The 21,113-nt window shown below is 42.7% G+C and overlaps 1 protein-coding gene across 1 annotated transcript in view; it reads right to left on the reverse strand.

The window, feature by feature from the left end:
• The window catches only part of LOC114658751 (cytochrome P450 2J4-like), a 64,298-nt gene that overhangs the window by 22,080 nt on the left and 21,105 nt on the right, over positions 1–21,113 (reverse strand). The window contains exons 3-6 of the mRNA XM_028810795.2: positions 20,072–20,221; positions 15,197–15,357; positions 11,560–11,736; positions 2,681–2,822 (exon numbers count right to left, since the gene is read on the reverse strand). Coding sequence (XP_028666628.2) covers positions 2,681–2,822; positions 11,560–11,736; positions 15,197–15,357; positions 20,072–20,221 — 630 coding nt within the window. The remainder of the gene's footprint in view (positions 1–2,680; positions 2,823–11,559; positions 11,737–15,196; positions 15,358–20,071; positions 20,222–21,113) is intronic.

Below are 21,113 nucleotides of genomic sequence, written 5' to 3' on the forward strand. Positions count from 1 at the left end.
AGATAGAGGCATGGATGAGGCTCAATTTTCTTCAGTTGAACAGATCCAAAACAGAAGACATCTTAGTTGGTACATCACATCATCTTCGCTCTTCTACCATCACCAGTATTACTTTCTCTGGCCAAAATATTCCTCTTTCCACATCTGTTACTAATTTGGGTGTTAGAATGGACTCCCAACTTACTTTTGACATCCACATCAAATATCTCTGTAAGTCATCTTTTTTCCATCTCAAGAACAGCGCCAAACTCTGCCCATTACTCACCCTGGCAGATGCAGAGAAACTCGTCCATGCCTTTGTCTCTTCCAGGCTGGATTACTGTAATGCACTCCTCATTGGGATTCCTGGCAAGAGTATCCAGAGACTCCAGTATATTCAGAACAGCGCTGCCAGGATCCTGATGAGGGTGCGAAAGTATGATCACATCACCCCAATCCTGAAAACCCTTCACTGGCTCCCTGTTTCATTCAGAATAGAGTACAAGGTCTCCCTTCTTACCCACCAGTGCATTTATGGACATGCCCCTCTTTATCTACAGGAACTCCTTACCCCTCATAACTCCTTACGTTCCCTCCGTTCTGTACACACTAACACTCTTCAAGTCCCCAGAACTAAGCTCAGCAGCATGGGTGACAGGGCGTTTTCATCGGTGGCGCCGAGGCTGTGGAATGCCCTCCCTGATTACCTGAGAGCCCCACAGTCGACTGAGGCCTTTAAGCGAAACCTAAAAACTCATCTTTTTAGAAAGTCATTTTGTTAAAGTATTTTATAGACTCTTCTGTTCTTTTTTTTTATTTTTATTATTCTATTTTTACTCTGTAGCACTTTGGGATTGCTAAAATATAAAGTGCAATATAAATAAAATTTATTATTATTATTATTATTATTATTATAACAGCAAGCCATACTGTCTTGTGAAGTCCGGTAGCCAGTTTGGCTCCCACAGATCAATGTCTAGGTATTCCTCCCACACGAACCTTGCCATAGGTGCATCGGCTGCACGAATGCGCTCAGCTGGGGCAGCATTGGCTGGTGTCCCAATCAGCTGATGCCAGTTCCTCAATCTCTTGTTCGATCTCCTGATCACTCTCAACAAAAGTCTGACTCAGTGATAATGCGCAAAACATTTGTTTTCTGCACTCACCTCGCTCCCTTGTGAGATGTCGATGCCATCTTGCCTTTGTTTACATTTGTTTACATTTCGCAACTCACGCACACGCAACGATTAGATGCCGAGTTAACATTCCTCCAAGCACAGAGGGAATGCCTGTAACGTAACAGTGAGTTAGGTCGCCCTTTACTCCTGGATGTCGACTTTTGTCAGGTAATACACATCATGGTCTATGACGCAATATTCGCTCCATAAGACACACAGACATTTCCAACCTTCTTTTGTGGAAAAAAAAGTGCGTCTTATGGTGCGAAAAATATGGTAAATAATAATTATAATAATAATTAATATTTCATTACATTTATATAGCGCTTTTCTCAGTACTCAAAGCACTATCCACACAGGGAGGAACCGGGAAGCGAACCCACAATCTTCCACAGTCTCCTTACGTCCTCAATTATTTTGTTTTGTTGTTTTGTGGGAGTAAATCAAACTTTTGTGTACTGGTCTGCTAGAATGGCAAGGCTGTAGTTTTGAGAACTCAGCAAGTAGAAACCCTCAGGGTCTTTCACAACTGTGAAATGTGGTGGCAGAAGTGGGATGGCCAGTCATAAGAAAAACACAGCAGCAGGCTGCAAGAACAGATCTCTGGTCACAAAAGGTCCTGAAGGTGAGGCATGGGAGAAATTAATCCATAAATAAGGACTCGACTTCATCCGCTATGTGGCGGATGGCTGGAGCCCTTACCAGGCTGGGACGCCCAGAACATGGAAGGACCCGGGGGGAGTGTATTTTTGAGAACGTTTCTCCCCTAGCTGACAGAAGGCAGCCCCCTTGGCTTGCAGCGGGACCATGGGTCATGAGAATGGAAGCCAAACCCTGTTGAGGGCCGTGGCCACCACCAAAGGGGACACATGGACGTTTACAGGGCCTTATTTGGCCGCACTTCCGCCACACCCAGAAGTGTGGCCAGAAGAAGCTAGTTAGGCACCTGGAGTCTTTCCAGGTGCCCTATTAAAAGGGGCCTGTCTGACCATTCTTTTGCCAGATTCGGGAGGAAGAGGACAAAGCCTGAGGAGGAGTGGAGGTGGATGGACTGGCGACAGAGAAGGGACTGTGTTGGGCCCTGAGCCTTGTGTCTTGATGCTGGCGTATGTTCACAAACTGTAAATAAATGTGTGCCGGGTGCAAAACATGTCCCCTGCCTGTCTATGTCCGGGATGGCTTCACTGCTACTTGTTTATCTTTATTATGTGAATGCATATCGGTTTATTCTTATTTACTATTTTTGCTATCTTATTTATTCATTCACATTTGTATCTGTTTCTAACCTGCTTTTCTTTTCTTGCAAGTTCTTCTTTGGCATCTTGTCTAGCACTTTGAGCCTTGTATGAAAATGTGCGATAGAAATAAATGTTGCTGTTGTCATTGAAGCGTCACTCACTCTGCTTTACCTCCAGAAGCAAATAAGTCAAGAATCGTCACCTAAAATGAGGAAATTCAAAACTCCCAATCTAAAGAGGACATTCGGAGGTGAAGGGTTATGGGACATTTGACGTTACACTCACCCTGTATTTGTGGGTTTTGAGCCATGAAGAGCAGAGCCCAGCGGAGGGTCGTGGCAGTCGTTTCGCTTCCAGCCACAAACAAGTCTAAGGTGTTTGAGCACAGAGCCTCTTCGGTGAATCCGGCATCAATGTCGTTTTTGCGCTGAAGGAAACACGAAATGTTCCATTGTTAGTGTCACATGAAGCAGTGCTGGCATTTTTAATAGAATCATGCAAACAGTATGTAATGTATTGGTGGAACTGCAATTTATGCATGCAGTACTTCCTTGTGGTTATGTAAATTAAATAACTATCCATCCATCCATCCATCCATTATCCAACCTGCTGTATCCTAACTACAGGGTCACGGGGGTCTGCTGGAGCCAATCCCAGCCAACACAGGGCACAAGGCAAAAAACTAACCTGAGGCAGGGCTCCAGCCCACTGCTGATTAAATAACTAAATTTGCTAAAATTCTCTTCTGAAGGAATATCAGCCTGTCAATAAAGCAACATTTGGGGTGAGAACCATTGTAGGGCACTGTATTCAATTTAGATTGTCCTTAATGATAGAGGGTTCTTCACTCTACATAATAACACGAGTGTAATACACGTTACACATAAATACATTTCAAGCAAAAGCAATGCTGTCTTGTGGTGCAGCAATCTAACATCAGATCATCAAATTCTTATTGAAAAAGTTTGAATAGATTAGTTAGACAGAACTTTATTTGTCCCCAGGGGGAAATTTGACTTTTCAAAGAAGCTCTTTAAATAGACAGATAGTGTGGAAACTGGCCTAGATACAGACAAGCGGACACCGATGGTTCACCCAACACATGTTTATTTACATGATTCATATTTACAAAGTGACAGCACACAACCCCAAAACTCCCCCAAAGTCCAGACCTCACAATGCATCTCTTTCTCTGGTCTGCCTCCACTGCTCTCCTCCCGAGCTACGTCTTGCTTCCTCCCGACTCCAGCCATCGAATGGAGCGAGTCGGACTCTTTTATACACACCCGGATGTGCTCCAGATGCAGTCCCGATTAGCTTCCGCTGGCACTCCCCAGTGTGCACCGGCTGCGCACCCGGAAGCACTCTGGGTGTCCCTGGTCTTTTTCCCCCCAGCACTTCCAGGTGTGGCAGAAGTGATGAGGGACAGGGCTCCTCAGGCATTGGGGTGCCCCCTGGTGGTGACCACGGGCCCCTATAGGGTTGAGCTTCTAAGCTCTGTTCCCATGGTCTGGAGGAGACATAAGCCCTCCTCTGGTCCTCCTGGGCATCCTGGCTGGATACCACCAGCAGCCACTCATTACGATAGATAGATAGATAGATAGATAGATAGATAGATAGATAGATAGATAGATAGATAGATAGATAGATAGATAGATAGATAGATAGATAGATAGATAGATAGATAGATAGATAGATAGATCCTCCCACAGACCTGGTGAACTGGTGATCTTTAACTGGCCATAGTGTGTATGTGTGTGTGTGTGTGTGTTTGCCCTGCGATGCTCTGGCTCCCTCTCCAGAGTTTGTTCCCTGTCTTGTGCCCTATGCTAGTGTGCATAGGCTCCAGCAGACCCCCGTGACCCTGTTCAGTACAAAAGCAGAAAATAAAAGACTGACTACAGTAAATACAACATTTGAGAAATTAGAAAATAGAAAAATAATGGAACAGAGTTCAAATTTAAAAATATACATAAGTGAAAAAATGCAAATAAATGTAAGATGAACAAGATAATAAAAATAAAAACAAATTGCACATCTTAATATATAAAAAGTAAAGTAAAAATGAACATAACAGAAACTTAAAAAATAAGACCTCATAAAGGTATATTGTCCCTGGTTGCAAAAGGGTATTGAAATATTCAGTGAAAGTGCACTGATTGAGTTTCAAAGCTGAACTGCTTGACTGGTTGAAAAGATGACGGTTTTAAAGGCCAAAAGCAGAAGTGATGTAATCTAGGACCAGAACCATAAGTGACATCAGTCTTGGCGCCGGAACTGGAGGTGATGTCGTCGATGTTGAATCAGATTGGATTTCCCATATTTGGCCTGCATAGATAACAGAAGTAGGCTTAGTGCACCCTGCCACCCCCTGGCCTGGTGGGTAATTACCTTTACTCGGTCCACTCAGCTTCCTCCTAATCACACGTGTGTGACAATAGATAGATTAGATAGATAGATAGATATGAAAGGCACTATAGTAGATAGATAGATAGATAGATAGATAGATAGATAGATAGATAGATAGATAGATAGATAGATAGATAGATAGATAGATAGATAGATAGATAGATAGATAGATAGATAGATATGAAAGGCACTTTATGATAGATAGATAGATAGATAGATAGATAGATAGATAGATAGATAGATAGATAGATAGATAGATAGATAGATAGATAGATAGATAGATAGATAGATAGATAGATAGATAGATAGATAGATACACTTTGGTCTGAACACCCACCAGAATAACTAAAATTAGAGAATCTACTGGCACCTTTAGGCCAATCTGACCACAACCTGATTCATCCTGTTCCCAGCTACAAGCTTGCTATTATATCAGTGTTTCCTCCAGAAGAATAATAAAGCAACAGAGGCAAAAGAGGATACAGTTTCATGCTGACTTTGACAGACAAAACTACAACAGTCCTCAGTCTCACTGCCCAGTTGTGTCTATCTGTCTTGTCTTATATTATAATGCTTGCCTAGCAGTTCTTATATGGTGAGCCCCTGTGCTAAATCTGGCTCAGTGTCAACTGTGCATGTGAGTAGAAAAAGTCAGATTTCTAAGACATATTTGCAGAGAGTACAGTGACATTTTAAACTTATGCTTATTACAAAGGCAGATGTAGATTCCATCATTAAAAAAAGCCACAGCAGTGAATGGACTTCCTGCAACACCTTGTAGCAGTGCTACAGTGGGAAGAACTCCATTTCCCAACAGCCCAAGGGGGAATATCTACATAGGATGACTAAAACAGAAGTTGGGGCTGCTGGGGACGAAAGAGGACAGTAGGAAAGTTGAAAAGAGGGGGCCTGATGGAGCAACAAGAGATCGGTGTTTGTGTGTATCTTGTCCAACATGTCGTCTAAAAAGTCAATTGTGCCCTGGACCGTTTCCCGTTAGGAAGAATGGACTGTCTCGTACCTGCCTATCATGTTATAGTGGTGGATTAATTGTCGTGCGTCTTCAAAAGGAGTGCTCCTGGAAATCTCACCCCTCGCCGCTCAGGACTACCAGTAGGACTGTTTCACTCATTTCCTAAGGAAGCTGTTCTCAGGATTGTCATCTTCACACCAAACCATTTCATCCACTTTTGCTGTATTGGACCGTATAAGGACATTGTCGTGAGTGTTTATTGTTCTGTTTCATTGTTATGTTACAACTGTATCGCCGTAGGGGAAAGGGGAGGTTTGTCTGATTGTTATTGTTGTGTACTCGGTTTTCATTTAATAGATTATTTATTCATTCATTGGTTTTGTGTCTCTGCTTGTGAGTGTGTGCGGGTCGGGCCAAGGATGGGTGCGTCCCTGGAATCTCCACCAAAAAAATAAATAAATCACTGTCTCATCGACGGTATGAATCTTAGCAGCACCGGACCGCTACAACCTGAGGGGAGTTCAATAGACCATCGGAGCTCCTGATTCTACTCTACAAAGCAACCCTCGAGTCTGCTCTGAGCTCATCTATCACAGTGTGGTTTGGTTCACTGTGGATAACTGACCTTATCACTGGACAGTGATTTAGAGACTTAAAAAAGACAGTTCTGTATTTCTCTTAATTATACATTTATCATATGTTATTGTGCATTCTTTATTTTATACACTACTAACTGTCACCCACTCTGACCGTGTAGTAGTGAAACAGGACAGTGAGGAGGGCCTTGCCGGGCTCCCTACTCCTGATGTCACACTTTCCTCCTCCCCTTGGCCCGCAGCCCCTGTCTCAGATTAGCACGAATATATCACTACTACAAGCGAACTGTAATTCTGCTTGATGAGAGAAGTCACAAAATCAACCGGAACGTTCAAGCAAATTATAGAAAAAAAACAGATCTAAATCTGTTAAGTAGTTCTCTCATTCACTAACTAAATGAAGGTAAGGTACGCCCCGAAGCTTGCACGTGAGTGAGGAGAGCCCTTCCCCTTTCCCCCAAGCCCGCTGCATGTCGCTTGGATTTGCACAAATAAATCAGTGTCGCAAGCAAACTATGATACATAACGTAATAAGAGAAATCGGAAAATCGACCCGGATTGTTCAAGCAAATTACAAAATAACAACCCGATCTAAATCTGTTAAGTAGTTCGCTAGCTTAGCGTAGGTAAGGAACGCCCAGAGGCTGGCACGTGAGTAAGGAGGGCCCCACCCCACTCCCTCGGCCCACTGCCTCTCTCTCGGATTTGCATAAATAAATCGGTACCGCAAGCGAACTGTGATTCTTAGCATGATGAGAGAAGTCGCAAAATCAACCGGAATGTTCAAGCAAATTATACAAAAAAATCAGATCTAAATCCATTAAGTAGTTCTCTCGTGAAAAGCAGACAGACAGATAGACGTTGGATTTTATATACAGTATATAGAGACTAAGGCATTGTTATTATTTAATTTTGTTTTGTTTTTCTTTTTGCATGTAACTTTAGTACCTAACCCAGCCACAGGGAATGCACAAGCCAGTGTGTTTCTTCGTGCCGGTCCCAAGCCCAGATAAATGGGAAGGTTTATGTCAGGAAGGGCATCTGGTATAAAATTATGCCAAATCATATGCGGAGAACAATACAAATTTCCATACTGGATCTGTCGAGCCCTGGGTTAACAACGACTGCCACCAGTACTGTTAGCCAACAGGGTGCTGGTGGAAATTGGGCTACTGTTGTTAGAAGAAGAAGAAGAAGGAGAAGAAGAGGTGGGAGATGTAAGGCAGGCTCTGCATTCAGAACTCTATCTCTTGACAACTAAAGAAACTGAACAACTCATATTTAAATCAAGACATCATTATTATGAACACGGAGAGAAAGCTAATAAGCTTTTAGCTCAACAAATCCACAAGCAAGAAGTTCACAATGCACTCCCAGCAATCACCAACACAAACAGAGACATAATCATTGACCATAAAAATATAATGCACACATTTAGAGACTACTATAAAACCTTATATTCTACTGAGTTTAAAGAAGACAAGACACAATCTAATGCATTCCTGGATGCATTAGAGATACCACAAATAGATACTCTTAGTGCAGAGGAATTGGATAAACCGTTGGCACTATCAGAATTATTAGATGCAATAAAGTTACTTCAGAGTGGGAAAGCAGCAGGCCCCGATGGCTACCTTGCCGAATTTTATAAGAAGATCTCCACTCACCTAGTTCCCCTCATATCAGCATCATTCACAGAAGCTAGAGACAATAAAATTCTACCTCAAACTTTTCGTCAAGCATTAATCACCGTCTTTCCTAAACAAAATAAGGACATATTACAATGTGCACCATACAGACCAATTTCACTTCTGAATAATGATGTTAAAATACTCTCCAATGTCCAAGCTAGAAGGATGGAGAAAGTGCTGTCTTCAGTAATGTCACAAGATCAAGCTGGATTTATTAAAGGCCGACATTTAGCGTCCAATCTTCGACGCCTGTTTAATGTAATATATTCAGCAACAAAGTCAAACATCCCAGAGATTTTATTATCCTTGGATGAAGAAAAAGCATTTAAAAAGTACACAGACAGTCAACATATCATACTGGGTTAAAGGCTAGGAAGTCAAAGTGTGTTTTTAAATAAGATTTAAAGACAGTTAGTGAAGGATCCTGCCTAACGTACAACGGCAAATCGTTCCAGAGTTTTGGGGGTGCAACTGAAAAAGACCGATCACCTCGGAGTTTGCATCGTGCCTTGGGAACACATAAAAGCATTTGGTCTGCTGACCTGAGAGATCGAGACGGTACATAAGGGTGCAGCAGTTCCGACAAATTAAATGGGGCACAACCATTAAAGGATTTAAAAACAAATACAAGGATCTTAAAATGGATTTGAAACGAACTGGAAGCCATTGAAGGAAAGCCAAAATCGGGGTAATGGGCTCATGCTTTCTTGTGCCAGTTAAAAATCGAGCAGCAGCATTTTGCACCAGCTGTAGGCGAGCAATGGAGGCCTGGCTAATTCCAAAAAGAAGCGCATTGCAGTAATCTAGACGAGATGTTATAAAAGCATGTATCATTGTTTCAAGGTTGCGTTTAGACCAAACAGGCTTGATTTTTGAATGCCGCCTCAACTGGAAAAAGCAGGATTTTACCACTGCGTTCACATGGCTATCAAGTTTTAAAGTGGAATCCATTTGCACACCTAAATTTGTGATCATGGATTTCTCATATTGAGCCACAGTGGAAAGGTCAATGCAGGGGGTCCCTTTGATGCCATTGGGTCTAAAATAGCATGACTTCTCTCTTGTTCTCATTAAAATTTAGAAAATTTAATGCCATCCAACTCCTTATGTCAATAAGGCAATCAAGCAGGGGCTGGACAGAGCATGGACCAGGACACTTCAAAGGGAAATAAACATGACAGTCGTATTCATAAAGATGAAAGGAAATACTGTGTTTCCGAAAAATAGCGCCGAGTGGCAGCAGGTACAAGGAGTACAGAGAGGTCCCAGGATTTAGCCCTGTGGAATACCCCCCAGGGGAGGGCAACAGAGGTGGAAGTAAAATCATCAATGCGGACACAAAAACTTAAATCTGAACCTGTGATGCCTACCCACTGGTCTAGCCTGGAGATGAGGATCTCATGGTCTATCGTGTCAAAGGCAGCTGTTAAATCCAGAAGCATAAGTAGTACACAGTCACCAGAGTCCACTGTTAAAGAATATCATTAAAAACCCTTAACAGAGAGGACTCAGTGCTGTGGTGAGTTTTAAATCCAGGACTGGAACACTTCCAGAATTGCATGTTCGTTCAGAAAGGACTTCAGTTGGGTATAGACGACTTTTTCCAAGAGTTTGGACAAAAAAGGTAGCTTGGAAATAGGCCTAAAGTTAGATATAACAAAGTGGTCCAGACTATGTTTAAAATTTTTAGGCACCACACTAGAGGTTAAACTACTATTAATAATTGTAAGAATAGAAGGACCCAAGGTAGAAAAGACCTCCTTAAGAAGTCGAGGAAGGACAACATCAAAGGGGGGAGACAGATGGCTTCATACTGGAATCCAGCTGCTTCAGAAAGGGGAGAGTGGTCAAACACAGCCAAACAGGGTATTAAAATGGATGGATCATGAGAAGGTGATGAAATGAGGGCCCTAGTGCTTACAACCTTCTTCAAAAAAAGTAAAGAAATTTATGGCAAGTTTCCCTAGAAGCTTCCAGAAGGACAGGTTCGTGAACATTAAGAACAGAACTCAATGTGTTAAAATATACGTGAAGGTTGTGAGAGTTAGAGCCAATAACTTCAAAAAACATTTTTGATCTAGTAGCTTTCAAAACTTTCTGATAAAACAACCAACTTTCTCTCAAAATTTCATAAATGGTTCCCCCTGACTCCAATGGACCCCCCCCCCAACTAAAATATCTTTTAAGTAATGCTTGACTCCGTATTTATTTCAGTATTTCTTGCACTGCCTTGCACTTTGTATGCATGTCTTTACGTTCTGTCTTGTATTTATCTCAAGTGCATGTCGCTCATATTATAGGAATCAGATTCCTTTTATGCAAGCAGACTTGCCAATAAATATGATTCTTATCCAGATTTTATATCATAAAATTTCTCTTTTGCCTGGATGCTCCATTTGCCCCTCTTATTTATTTCTTTCTGTTCGATTTTCTCTTTGTTTCTCATTCATGCACAACACCACACTGGCCAAGTAAGCCTCGTATTAAATGATGACCAACATATTTGCTCTGTTGTTACCATTCTCCATCCTGCTCGTTTTTTTGTGATCTTGGTGCAGTGAGAACACTGCAAGAGGTACATTTCACCAATTACTGAATTTGCTTGAGGTACAAGTGACAGAATATGGACCTTTTCCATTTCCCTGAGGTGGGTGTCAATAAAATCACAAGGGGACGTCGGGTCCAAGTCCTTCTTATGGTTTCTGATTTCTTCTCTCAGAAAATCTTAAACTTTTCCATAGCTTGAGAAAAGCTCGTTGGGACCTCCCGGTACTGGACTCGACAGAACGGACAAATGGAGACAGACATCTCACATCCAGGCCACAACCACTTTGAACTTCTCCCATCTGCCAGGCCAAAATGAGATATAATACAAATGAGATACAATATGAGAGCAGCTTCTTTCCGTAGGCCATCCAGCTTAGAAATGGTTAATTCGGCTGTCATGTTTAGTCCCCCCCCCCAACCCCCTTTTCCATATCTTGCAATTTTTTTTTTACATATAACTAAAGCTTGACTGAGTATTTATTTTGGTATTTCTCGTGCGGCCTTGCACTTTTCATGCATGTCTTTCTCTTGTATTTTTCTGAGGTGTGTGCTCATCAGTTATGTGCACGTCTGTCATGTAACTCTTGGGGATTCAACAAAAACAGAGTCAGGATGCTTTGTAGGAGAGCAGACTTGGCCAATAAATCTGATGCTCATTCCGAATCTACATCATAAACTTTTTCTTTGCCCGTATCCCCCGTTTGCCCCTCTTATTCATTTCTTTCTGTTCATTTATCTCACCATTTCCCATTCACGTCCAACACCACGCTGGGCAGACACAGCACTGACAGCTAAGCCACGTGTTAAATGGTGACCACCAGATCTGCTGTATTGCTGCCATTCCACAGCTTGCTCCTTTTGCATGATCTTTGTGCAATGAGAGTATTGTAAGATGTACATTTCACTAATTTCTGAACGTGGCTGAGATACAAGTGACAGAAAACTGACCTTCTCAATTTCCACGAGGTAGGTGTCAATGTAATCACGCGGGGACATTGGGTCCAAGTCCTTCTTATGGTTTCTAATGTCTTCTCTCAGAAAATCCTGAATTTTCCCATAGCTTGAGAAAAGCTCGTTGTGACCCCCTGGTAAGTACTTCATGAGCCCAGGAAATGCATTGTAACACTAAAAGGAAAAAAAGAGGAGATGTTATTTCTTATGGGGTCATTTTAAAAGACATTAAACAAGCGTGTTTACAGACGGACTGATTTTAATAAACGGGTCTTTCACTTTGCTAGTTATACAATAAAAGTGAACGATAACTGAAAAGCAGAATGATGATCTACAAATCTGCAATGAGCGAAATTGACAAGTCTCAATTCACATTCACTTTCGTCAGAACTGACACTAAACTTTGTTCAAGTCAAGTCAAGTCAAGTTGAGGAGCATGCACTGGTACAGTGCGTTGCCGCACGCACTACATAACGAAACAACTCGGGATCCCGGTTTGCAACCCCTCCTAGGCAGCACACGGTCCAGTCCCACCCTCCGGAAATGACCCTCTATCTGCCACAGCCAGGTGTTATGTGGGCGACCCCTTGGCCTGGTCCAGCCACTCGGGTCCCCAACAATGAGGATCTTATGAGTCGGATCACCCTCGGGAACCACACCACATGGCCGTAGTACCGTAACTGACACTCCTTCACAATGCAGGTCGTGTGCCTCATTCGGGACTCCATGAGCAACACAAACTCAAACCAAGGATTTTCCAGAGAGACACACATGAAGGAGTCCAGTCTTCATCTCAGATCACTGGATAGCGTCCATGTCTCAGAATTATATAGCAAGACAGGAAGCACCAGAATTGTAAAGACTTGGACCTTCGTCCTTTTGCATAGATATCGGGAGCACCACACACCCTTTTCCAGCGACCTCATGACCCCCCCATGCTCTCCTAATCTGTCTACTGACTTCATATGAAGAGTCACCAGAATCACATGAATGTCACTGCTGAGGTAAGTCAACCACTCATTGAGGTCGAAACACTCCTCAGACAGACACACTGCTGATGGCCATGCCCAAGAGGTCATTAAAGGCCTGGATGTTGCTTTTTATCCAGGGCACTCTTAAGCCCAGACACTCAGACTCCTCATTCAGTCCCTCGAGCGTTTCCGATAAGAGCCTCCATCGACTCTGCGAAGATCACAGCATCGTCAGCAAAGTCAAGATCCATGAATCTTTCTTCACCAACAGATGCCCCACAGCCGCTGGACCCCATGACCTTGCCCAACACCCAGTCCATACAAGCACTGAACAGAGTAGGAGCAGAACAATTGAAAATTTGTTGCACGTATCAAAATGCTAAACTCACTGAAGAATGTTGGGGGCTTAAAGGCACACTAAAATGCCAACAGTATTTACAGTTGGGTCCATAAATATTTAGACAGAGACAACTTTTTTCTCATTTTGGTTCTGTACATTACCACAATGAATTTGAAATGAAACAACTCAGATACAGTTGAAGTGCAGACTTTCAGCTTTAATTCAGTGGGGTGAACAAAACGATTGCATAAAAATGGGAGGCAACTAAAGCATTTTTTGAACACAATCCCTTCATTTCAGGGGCTCAAAAGTAATTGGACAATTGACTCAAAGGCTATTTCATGGGCAGGTGTGGGCAAGGCCGTCGTTATGTCCTTATCAATGAAGCAGATAAAAGGCCTGGAGTTGATTTGAGGTGTGGTGCTTGCATGTGGAAGATTTTGCTGTGAACAGACAACATGCGGTCAAAGGAGCTCTCCATGCAGGTGAAAGAAGCCATCCTTAAGCTGCGAAAACAGAAAAAACCCATCCGAGAAATTGCTCCAATATTACGAGTGGCAAAATGTACAGTTTGGTCCATCCTGAGAAAGAAAGCAAGAACTGGTGAACTCAGGCAACGCAAAAAGACCTGGACGTCCATGGAAGACATCAGTGGTGGATGATCACAGAATCATTTCCATGGTGAAGAGAAACCCCTTCACAACAGCCAACCGAGTGAACAACACTCTCCAGGGGGTAGGTGGGCGTATCGATATCCAAGTCTACCATAAAGAGAAGACTGCATGAAAGTAAATACAGAGGGTGCATTGCAAGGTGCAAGCCACTCATAAGCCTCAAGAATAGAAAGGCTAGATTGGACTTTGCTAAAGAACATCTAAAAAAGCCAGCATAGTTCTGGAAAAACATTCTTTGGACAGATGAAACCAAGATCAACCTCTACCAGTATGATGGCAAGAAAAAGGCGTGGAACAGCTCATTATCCAAAGCATAGCACATCATCTGTAAAACACAGTGGAGGGAGGCAGTGTGATGGCTTGGGCGTGCATGGCTGCCAGTGGCACTGGGACACTAGTGTTTATTGATGATGTGACACAGGACAGAAGCAGCCGAATGAATTCTGAGGTGTTCAGAGACATACTGTCTGCTCAAATCCAGCTAAATACAGCAGTCAAATTGATTCATGATACAGATGGACAATGACCCAAAACATACAGCCAAAGCAACCCAGGAGTTTATCAAAGCAAAGAAGTGGAAAATTCTTGAATGGCCAAGTCAGTCACCTGATCTTAACCCAACTGAGCAGGCATTTCACTTGTTGAAGACTAAACTTCAGACAGAAAGGCCCACAAACAAACAGCAACTGAAAGCCGCTGCAGTAAAGGCCTGGCAGAGCATTCAAAAGGAGGAAACCCAACATCTGGTGATGTCCAGGAGTTCAAGACTTCAGGCTGTCATTGCCAGCAAAGGGTTTTCAACCAAGTATTAGAAATGAACATTTGATTTCCAGTTATTTAATTTGTCCAATTACTTTTGAGCCCCTGAAATGAAGGGATTGTGTTATAAAAATGCTTTAGTTGCCTCACATTTTTTATGCAATCGTTTTGTTCACCCCACTGAATTAAAGCTGAAAGTCTGCACTTCAACTGCATCGGAGTTGTTTCATTTAAAATTCATTGTGGTAATGTACAGAACCAAAATTAGAAAAAAGTTGTCTCTGTACAAATATTTATGGACCTAACTGTATTTAAAAATGAAATGATAAGCAGACAAATGTAGAATTAATGCATTAAAACGCTTCCAGACAGAGGCGGTCTTAGGCGTGTGCGGGGCCTTACTGCTGACCAATCCCCCCGTGGGGCCGGTTACGTCAAACGCTATTACCAGTATGTGTGGACTGTATAAACTTGCGTGTGAATTTAATGAAGATAATGTTAACATACACCGGATCTTCTCATTATAGTATTCAGGTAAATTTTTGCAAGATAACACGCAGACTTTATCAAAATATAACTGGAGAATATAACTTGACAAATCTGCTCGAACGGGACACACGGACCTCAAAAGCGGGCCCCCCTTGAAGCACAGGGCCTGGGGAGGTCGCCCCACTTGCCACCCCCAAACGCTGCTCTTGCTTCCAGAGAGGAATTAAATGCCTTTCAGCTGAAATGAATAGCACAAATGACACACATTTTGCAAATTTCTTTTGTGAAGCGAAACACAGGGTATTGCTGGGAATACAATTTTGAGGGCGTCATTTCGCACATCACTATCTATGAATCATGGTGCATTCATGAAATTCTTCAGATGCGTAAAGTTCTCTTACCCAAGCCCACCAGCTTCCTTCCAAATAAATGCCCCTGTTCATCAGATGTTGCAGCTCTCGGTATTGGCTGTCGCTGTACTCAAATCGGCGACCGAGAATGATCGAGCAGACGATGTTGGAGACAGCATTGTTAATCGTAAAATGAGGATTAAATGGCTGGCCTGAGAAATGAAAGATAGTAAAGCATAACAATGGTCAGTATCTACTTCTCATGAACACGTCCCCCCTTAAATGGCTCGACTCTGCAGTAGGCATCAGTGACGCGCGGTGAGGTTCATGGCTGGAGACTCCTTCAGTGTCAGGTTTACAAATATAGGAACCCCAAAGAGTCGCTTATTCACTATTCAGTTGGCACATTGACTGCTGGTTATGTTTCATATCCCATCAGCATTCTTTACACACACACAGTTAAGGCGCTTATTTGGCTAAGAAAGAACATTACATTTATTGTGACCAGAGAGAGCGGAGAGTGCGCATTTGTTCTGCACCCTTCATGCGTTCTAAATTTGCCGTTGTAATTCCACAATACAAATGGAAGTATAGAGTGGTGTCCAAAAAAACAGATTTCAATTTTGGCCTTAATTGAAATATTTAGCTGTTTTTAAAAGTTTTTAATTCTGATGCTTTAATCAATTTTAATACGGACTGTTCAACAAAAGGATAACAAGAAAAACAAAAAAATATTTTATTTAAGGTCAAAATTTAGTTTTTAAATATTGGATTGTTTTTTCTCTTAGTTTGGATGAATAGTAACTTTCTCAAGCTAAATAAAGAGAAAACTGAAATCTTAGTGATTGGCAATAATGGATACAATGAGGCTATTAGAAATAAACTGGAAGCATTAGGATTAAAAGTCAAGACGGAGGTAAAAAGCTTAGGGGTAACCGTTGATTGTAATCTGAATTTTAAATCGCATATTAATCAGATCACTAGCACAGCATTTTTTCACTTAAGACACATAGCAAAAGTTAGACCTCTTATATCATTGAAAGATGCAGAGAAATTAGTTCATGCGTTTGTTTTCAGTCGGCTAGATTACTGTAACGCACTCCTCTCAGGACCACCCAAAAAAGACATCAATCGTTTGCAACGAGTACAGAATGCAGCTGCTGGAATCCTAACCAGGAAAAGGAAATCCGAGCACATCTCTCCAGTTTTGATGTCACTACACTGGTTACCTGTGTCATTCAGAATTGACTTTAAAATTCTTATTATGGTTTATAAAGCCTTAAATAATCTCGCCCCATCTTATATATCGGAATGTCTGACACCTTATATTCCAAATCGTAACCTCAGATCCTCAACTGAGTGTCTCCTTAGAATTTCAAGAGCAAAACTTAAAAGAAGTGGTGAGGCGGCCTTCTGCTGTTATGCACCTAAAATCTGGAATAGCCTTCCAGTAGGAATTCGCCAGGCTAATACAGTGGAGCACTTTAAAAAACTGATAAAAACACATTACTGTAACATGGCCTTCTCATAACTTCACTGTAATTTAATCCTGATACTCTGTATATCTAATTCATTATAATAACTATTCATGGTGGCTCTAAAATCTGTACTAACCCCTACTCTCTCTTCTGTTTCCTTATCCGGTGTCCTGTTGGTGGTGGCTTGCGCCACCACCATCTACTCAAAGTACCATGATATTCCAACAATGATGGATGGATTAAAAGCCTGAAGACTGCATGACCATCAGCATCAAGTGACTCTGTGAGAACCCTAAATACAAAGAGGACTATTTCATTTATGTTAGGTAGAATGCCCACAGGGGACTGGGTGGTCTCGTGTCCTGGAACCCCTGCAGATTTTATTTTTTTCTCCAGATTTCTGGAGTTTTTTTTTGTTTTTTCTGTCCACCCTGGCCATCGGACCTTACTCCTTTCTATGTTAACTAATGTTGTCTTATTTTAATTTCTTATTTTGTCTTTTATTTTTCTTTTCTTCATTATGTAAAGCACTTTGAGCTACTTTGTGTATGAATATGTGCTATAGAAATAAATGTTGTTGTTGTTGTTGTAGTCTGATCTCATTTTTTTGTAAAATTGAAAACCGTTTACCTTTATTTGTAAATGAAGTCCATGCACCTATCCTTCTCCAAGAAAATCTCTGTCACTTTCTTGTAAAGTCTGCCTTTTCCTTTAAGTCTTCCAGGGCTGATGTTGAATTTGTCGAAAATTCAGGGGTAGAGGACGTTAATCGGCTGTAAACTGTGTGAAAACTCGCCCTTACGTTTTAGTTCGACTCTCTTTGCCAGAAGGAAAGTTAAGTAGCTTTGTTGTTTTGACCTTGATTCCTTGCTTGAGTAGCCAAGATCCAACAATTTCTAAAATGGCATTGACATCTGGCGAGAGACTAAAGTGGATGTGCAAAATAAAATACTCCATGTGCATTTTACGTATTATCGCTAAATCAGACACGGACTTGTTGAACTTGGAATTTGATGCAAGTGATCAGGAGATCCATCCATTCATTATCCAACCCGCTATATCCTAACTACAGGGTCACGGGGGTCTGCTGGAGCCAATCTCAGCCAACACAGGGCGCAAGGCAGGAAACAAACCCCGGGCAGGGCGCCAGCCCACCACAGTGATCAGGAGATGGATGTCGAAAACGAAAGTGAGGTACCAGAATTAGCTGATCAGTCCCCAGCTGATCTCGTGGTGCTGAACATGTTTGGGTAGCTGATGCGCCTACAGCAGCGTTCGCCTGGGAGGACCACCACTTATGATGATAACAATAGGTTCAAACCATATTGCGTCACACTGTGACTGCCACCACTGCCCCTTGCATTCCTGCTGGCCATCGAGGTGCCCCCGTGCAGACGCAGAGATGCCAAACATGCACCAACAGCAGCCACAGCACGTAGCAACAGACGTTTTAGGTTGATTTATATGTGTAACCATTGCTTTGTGTGCTTTTCAGAAAACTGAGTTTTTTGGAAAAAATATTCAGCCGTCAAAGAGGATAATTTTTAAAATCTTAATCTTTCATTTTGGCAGTAAGTCGGAACAAAAAATAAAAATAAACGGATCGCCGCAGTGCACCTGACTTTCTAATATTGTTAACTTATTGGTGCCTCTGCGTATAAGAACAGCAGCAACAAACACCAGTTGGGCTCCAGTGGCGGCTGCTAGCTTTTGAAACAGGGGAAGCTCATATTAGGCCTTCATCAAAAAATTCATTATGTTATTTGTACGTAAATTCTGCCCTCCATTCCTTTTGCAAAAAATGGTCTGTGACCCTGTCGTACCAATTGGCCGTCTTTTCCAGGGACTTAACCAGTTTCCTCTCAATGGCCAGGAGATCAAGGTTGCTCAAATGGTCTTAGCCCATCGTGTTGCGGGTGTATGAATTGACCTGTTTTAAACAGGAGAAGCTGCTCTCTACACCTGCTGATGTAGCGCCAATTGTTGCCACTAACGACAACAGCTTGTATAGCTGAGGCATTGCACTATCCAACTCCATGTCTTTAAAAAACACCAAGAAATCACACAGCTTACCCCTGCTCCCCTGTAAGTCATGATCTGAATATAGTACTTGAAGTTCAGATCTAAGTCCATCCATCCATCCATTTTCCAACCCGCTGAATCCGAACACAGGGTCACGGGGGTCTGCTGGAGCCAATCCCAGCCAACACAGGGCACAAGGCAGGGAACCAATCCTGGGCAGGGTGCCAACCCACCGCAGAGATCTAAGTCTCCCTGAGTCAAAGAAATGGCCATAACTTTTCAGCACTCTTTCAAATGCTGTCAATCAAAAAAGGGGTTCTGCCCTTTAAACAGCTCCTCCAATCATCATGCAGCAGCCCAGCGTCCTGGCCCGCCCACTGCTCCATTCACTCCCAGAGAAGCTGAGCGTCCCTGGAAGTGACAATTTTGGTGCATTTATCCAATTACCGTCCAGCTTTTCTGCAGTGAAAAAAGCTCCTCTGTGCTTGTCCATAGAGCTCCAGTGAAGCTGGGCTTCAGGAGGGTGTAACGCGCTGTGCTGACAAGAAAATCGCGTCAAACAATCTACAATAAATACCTGATTCTGAACGAGCTAGTCATGAAGTTGAACGCGTTCTAGCGCACTTTTATTAAAACCAATATAAATACGACAGTGCATATACGAGCATTTATTTGCTGACATAGTAGAGGAAGCGGAGCTTCCCTTGTAGTCTTAGGGCAGTCGCCACTGTTGGGCTCACATGCGCCCCCTTCAAGGCGGCACAGTACTGTCTGCCTCACCTTGTTCCTTTTCACTGCAGTTTCATGGCCGATCAGCAAGACTAAATATGTCAGACACATTCATTAAAGATAATAGCCAGACTGTGGAAAGTCAGGGTGTATAATAAACATGTCTGCAAACCTTATATACAGAGAGACAGCAGCAGGCACACACCATTCGCAGGCATCGGCCCAGTGTGTGAAGGACAGAGCAGTCTGAGGTGAGGTGAGGTGAGGCTCGTCGCTGCCGCACCTCGCGTTTCTCCCTTGTATTTGAACAGGAAATGTGTCAGTTCAGCGATTTTGACTATAAAAATTATGGGAATCATGCAGAAAACAAATTTATAGCACAGACCAGTGGACACATTATATTTTATGTTATCACTATTAGTTTTTCTACTTTTCATGAAGAGCCTCACCTGCCTCCCCTGACTGCACGTCCCTGGTAGGCATGCAGTAGCAGTTTTAGGGTATCTTCATTAACGCTTCAGTCTACTTTACATCGGAGATTCAGCCATGCAACTTGTTGTTAATGAAAAGCCATGGCAGCCCTTTCTGTTAAAATGATGGCAACATGCCTTCCATATAATAACAAATCCAAAAATCTGGGAGCCGTGTGCCTACTCTTACAACTCAAAGTAGCTCAAAGGGCTTTGAGATTACTCACCTCTCTCCTCCTCAAAGGCTTCCACAAAGAACTTGGCCTCCTCCATGATGATGGACTCTAAGCTCTTCTTTCCAACTCCAAAGTTTCTCAGTGTGGTCAAAGCGAACCTCTTGTGCTCTTTCCAGGTGTACCCGTTACTTAATGCCACGCCTACATGGGGGGCAAATGAATGTTAGAGCCAGGAGATACTGAAGCCTGTTTGGGTGAGAGGGACACATAGGAGGAAGAGGAGGAACACGACAGACATTCAATCTGTGGACATCGCGGCACTAAAAGAGACTTACTGAGTGCAAAAGAAAATGGAAATCCTTTATGAAAGATTCTAAAGTTGTTGTCAGGACTGCTGTGAACACTAGAGGGCACTGTCGTTCCTCTACCCCTATGGACAGACACTGACGACACGAGTTAAAGGCACCCAGAATTTGTTCATTTGTTTTAAATTCTTCACAGTGCTCCCCAGTCACCACAGTCACAGGTAAACAGGCAATAAAGCACCGCAAACCACTCAAATGTCTCCTTTCCTTTTTCTTTTCTCCTTTCACCTCTCCCGACTCTGGTTCCCCCACTGGGTGTAAGGCGGTCCTTTTTATATTGGCCAACCCAGAAGTACTTCCATGCTTTCGTTCACGTGGTCTGCCAGTGCTTCCGGGTTAGGCGAAAACCTTGTTTCATATACCGTAAGTTTTCTACAGCTACCCCTGGCGGTATCCACGGCACCTAATAGGGCACAGATAAAGAACTCCAAGTCCCATGGTGCTCTGTGAGAATCTGGGGCACTGCTGCACTCCAGGGAAGCTGCCATCTAGCATCTTGGGTGGAGGCAGTGTCTTAAATTAGCTGCCTTCCCCCATCTTTCCACTCTCTGGACTTCCTGGTCGTCCCTTACACCGCCTTACTCTAACAACAGCTCTGTGACCGATTGTCACCAAACGGTGATTTCACCAAATGATTTACTTACTCAGCACTTATTTCTTTGAGATGCCATTAAAGCACACAGGGTGGTGAGTTTCCTCCACTGTGAATGGTCTGTCACAATTTTCGT

Source organism: Erpetoichthys calabaricus, chromosome 10, assembly GCF_900747795.2.
Source record: "Erpetoichthys calabaricus chromosome 10, fErpCal1.3, whole genome shotgun sequence".
Classification (NCBI taxonomy): domain Eukaryota; kingdom Metazoa; phylum Chordata; class Cladistia; order Polypteriformes; family Polypteridae; genus Erpetoichthys; species Erpetoichthys calabaricus.